The sequence below is a fragment of the Octopus bimaculoides genome, chromosome 11, assembly GCF_001194135.2.
Source record: "Octopus bimaculoides isolate UCB-OBI-ISO-001 chromosome 11, ASM119413v2, whole genome shotgun sequence".
Lineage (NCBI taxonomy): Eukaryota > Metazoa > Mollusca > Cephalopoda > Octopoda > Octopodidae > Octopus > Octopus bimaculoides.
The window spans coordinates 22,060,172-22,062,195 of NC_068991.1; the positions used below are offsets into that span (position 1 = coordinate 22,060,172).

Consider the following 2,024-nt stretch of genomic DNA (forward strand, 5'->3'; position numbering starts at 1 on the left):
AAAAAACTTGCCAAAGACTATATAAAGTCAGAATGTTTGAATGTAAGGAGTGAATGTTAACAACAGGAAGATCATCCAGCTATAAAACTCTCATCCAAGCCTGTTCACATGAAAAAATGGATGTTAAATAAATGGACAAATGTTTAGAACTAGACTTACATGACTAGAAATACAGGTTATAATAGACTCAACTCCCCAATTTTTTCTGATTACATTTCTGAAGTCTTCACACTACAAACAGAGAAAAGAATAGATACATGATTAGAGATAGAAACATGGAACAGGCAAAAATGAATGGAAGGACATATAAAAACATAGCTTGTTAGTGAGAAGGTGAATGTATATTTAGGTTTAAGTAGGTAGGTATATATGTAGGCAAGTAATTAGATAGACAACTACTTATGTAGGTAAGTATTGGGTTGGCCAAAAAGTCTGATTGGTTTTTATCAGCACTAAACTTCAAGCATTCTAATAAGTAGCTAACTTCAGTCTGTCCCTTGTGCATATGCACTAATTAGATATTTGAGACTTCAATGCAGTTTGATGTGAACTTTCGATGAGACAGGTTGTATTTTGTGTGTTTAGGATCACTCTGAAAATGGAGAGCCAAAAAAAAAAAAAACATTATCGACAGCTCATGCTTTTTCTATTTTATAAAAAGGTAAGAAAGCAGTGGAAAGCTGAAGGAAGATATGCATTATGTATGGAGAGGATGTTATTATGGAACATGAGTGCCAAAAGTGGTTTCCAACATTCCAATCAGGAAATATTTTGGTTCTCACTCTGGACAGCCAATTGAGATTAACAGTGACAAAATGAAGGAGTTAGCTGACACCAATCCTTTTCTATGATCAGAAAGATCACAGATATTCTCCAAGTATCCAAATCAAGTGTTGAAAATCATCTGCATCAACTTGGTTACACCAGCAGGCTTGATGTTTGGGTTCTACATCAATTAAATGAGGCTAACCTCACCTAATGGTTTTCAATCTGCAATTTTTTTTACAGAAATGTAAAGAAAACAGTCATGAGGAAGCAGGCAATGTGAATCACCACAAACAACCTCCAAAACAAGACATCACTTAAAGAAGGTTACACTTTTAATTTGAAGGGATTGGAAGGGTCTTGTCTTTTACAAGCTTTTTTCCATAGACAGGATCATCCATTTGGATGTGTGCTGTGACCAGCTGGACAAATTAACTACAGCAATCCACCAGGAGTGTCCAGCACTTGCTAATTGTAAGGGTATTGTCTTTTATCACGACAATGCCAGACTGCACACTTCTTTATGCATGCAGTAGAAGTTACAGGGGTTTGTTTGACTGGGAAGTTTTGCTGTACCTTCCATATTCAACCGACCTTGTGCCTTCAGATTTCCACCTGTTTTGATCTCTTCAAAATTCATTGAATAGATAAACCTTCAACTTGAAAGAGGATGTAAAAATTCACCTGGAAGAGTTTTTTTTTTATTAGTAAAGACAGGAAATCCTTTGAGAAGGAAATAAGGGATCTTCCCACAAGATGTTAGAAGATACTGGAACAAAATGGCAATTATATCATTAACTAAATAAATCAGTTTGTGTTTAAAACTTGTATCCTATTTTTGCTTCAAAAAAATACCAACGAACATTTTGGCCAACTCAATACATATGCATGTAGGTAAGTGGACAGATTGCAAAGGTCAGGAGTAGATAGTTAGGCTGAGATGCTAAAGAATGAGTTTCATAGATTGAAAGAGAAATTAGTATAGCGCACACATACATATATATATATATACATACATGGGATCTTTGGGGTTTGACGGGCAACATTTTTTTGTAGTGTTTTTGGCACCGAAACACTTTCAAACTTCGAATATTTGTATATTTTGTGGTATAGAACAGATAAAAATTTTGTATTCGAAGTTATTTTATGGAAAAAATTGTCGTATTTCGGTAATTTCAACCAATCACTGACGTCTATTGAGGTGAAAACAATTAATGCCGTAACGGTGTCATGGGATCTTTTCCCTTGAATAAAATTAG

General features: G+C 34.8%; 1 protein-coding gene across 4 annotated transcripts in view; it reads right to left on the reverse strand.

The window, feature by feature from the left end:
* The window catches only part of LOC106878537 (ribonuclease Oy), a 56,430-nt gene that overhangs the window by 21,947 nt on the left and 32,459 nt on the right, over window positions 1-2,024 (reverse strand). For all 4 annotated transcript variants that reach the window (XM_052971600.1, XM_052971601.1, XM_052971598.1 and 1 more), the window contains exon 9: window positions 160-231. In XM_052971600.1, coding sequence (XP_052827560.1) covers window positions 160-231 — 72 coding nt within the window. The remainder of the gene's footprint in view (window positions 1-159; window positions 232-2,024) is intronic.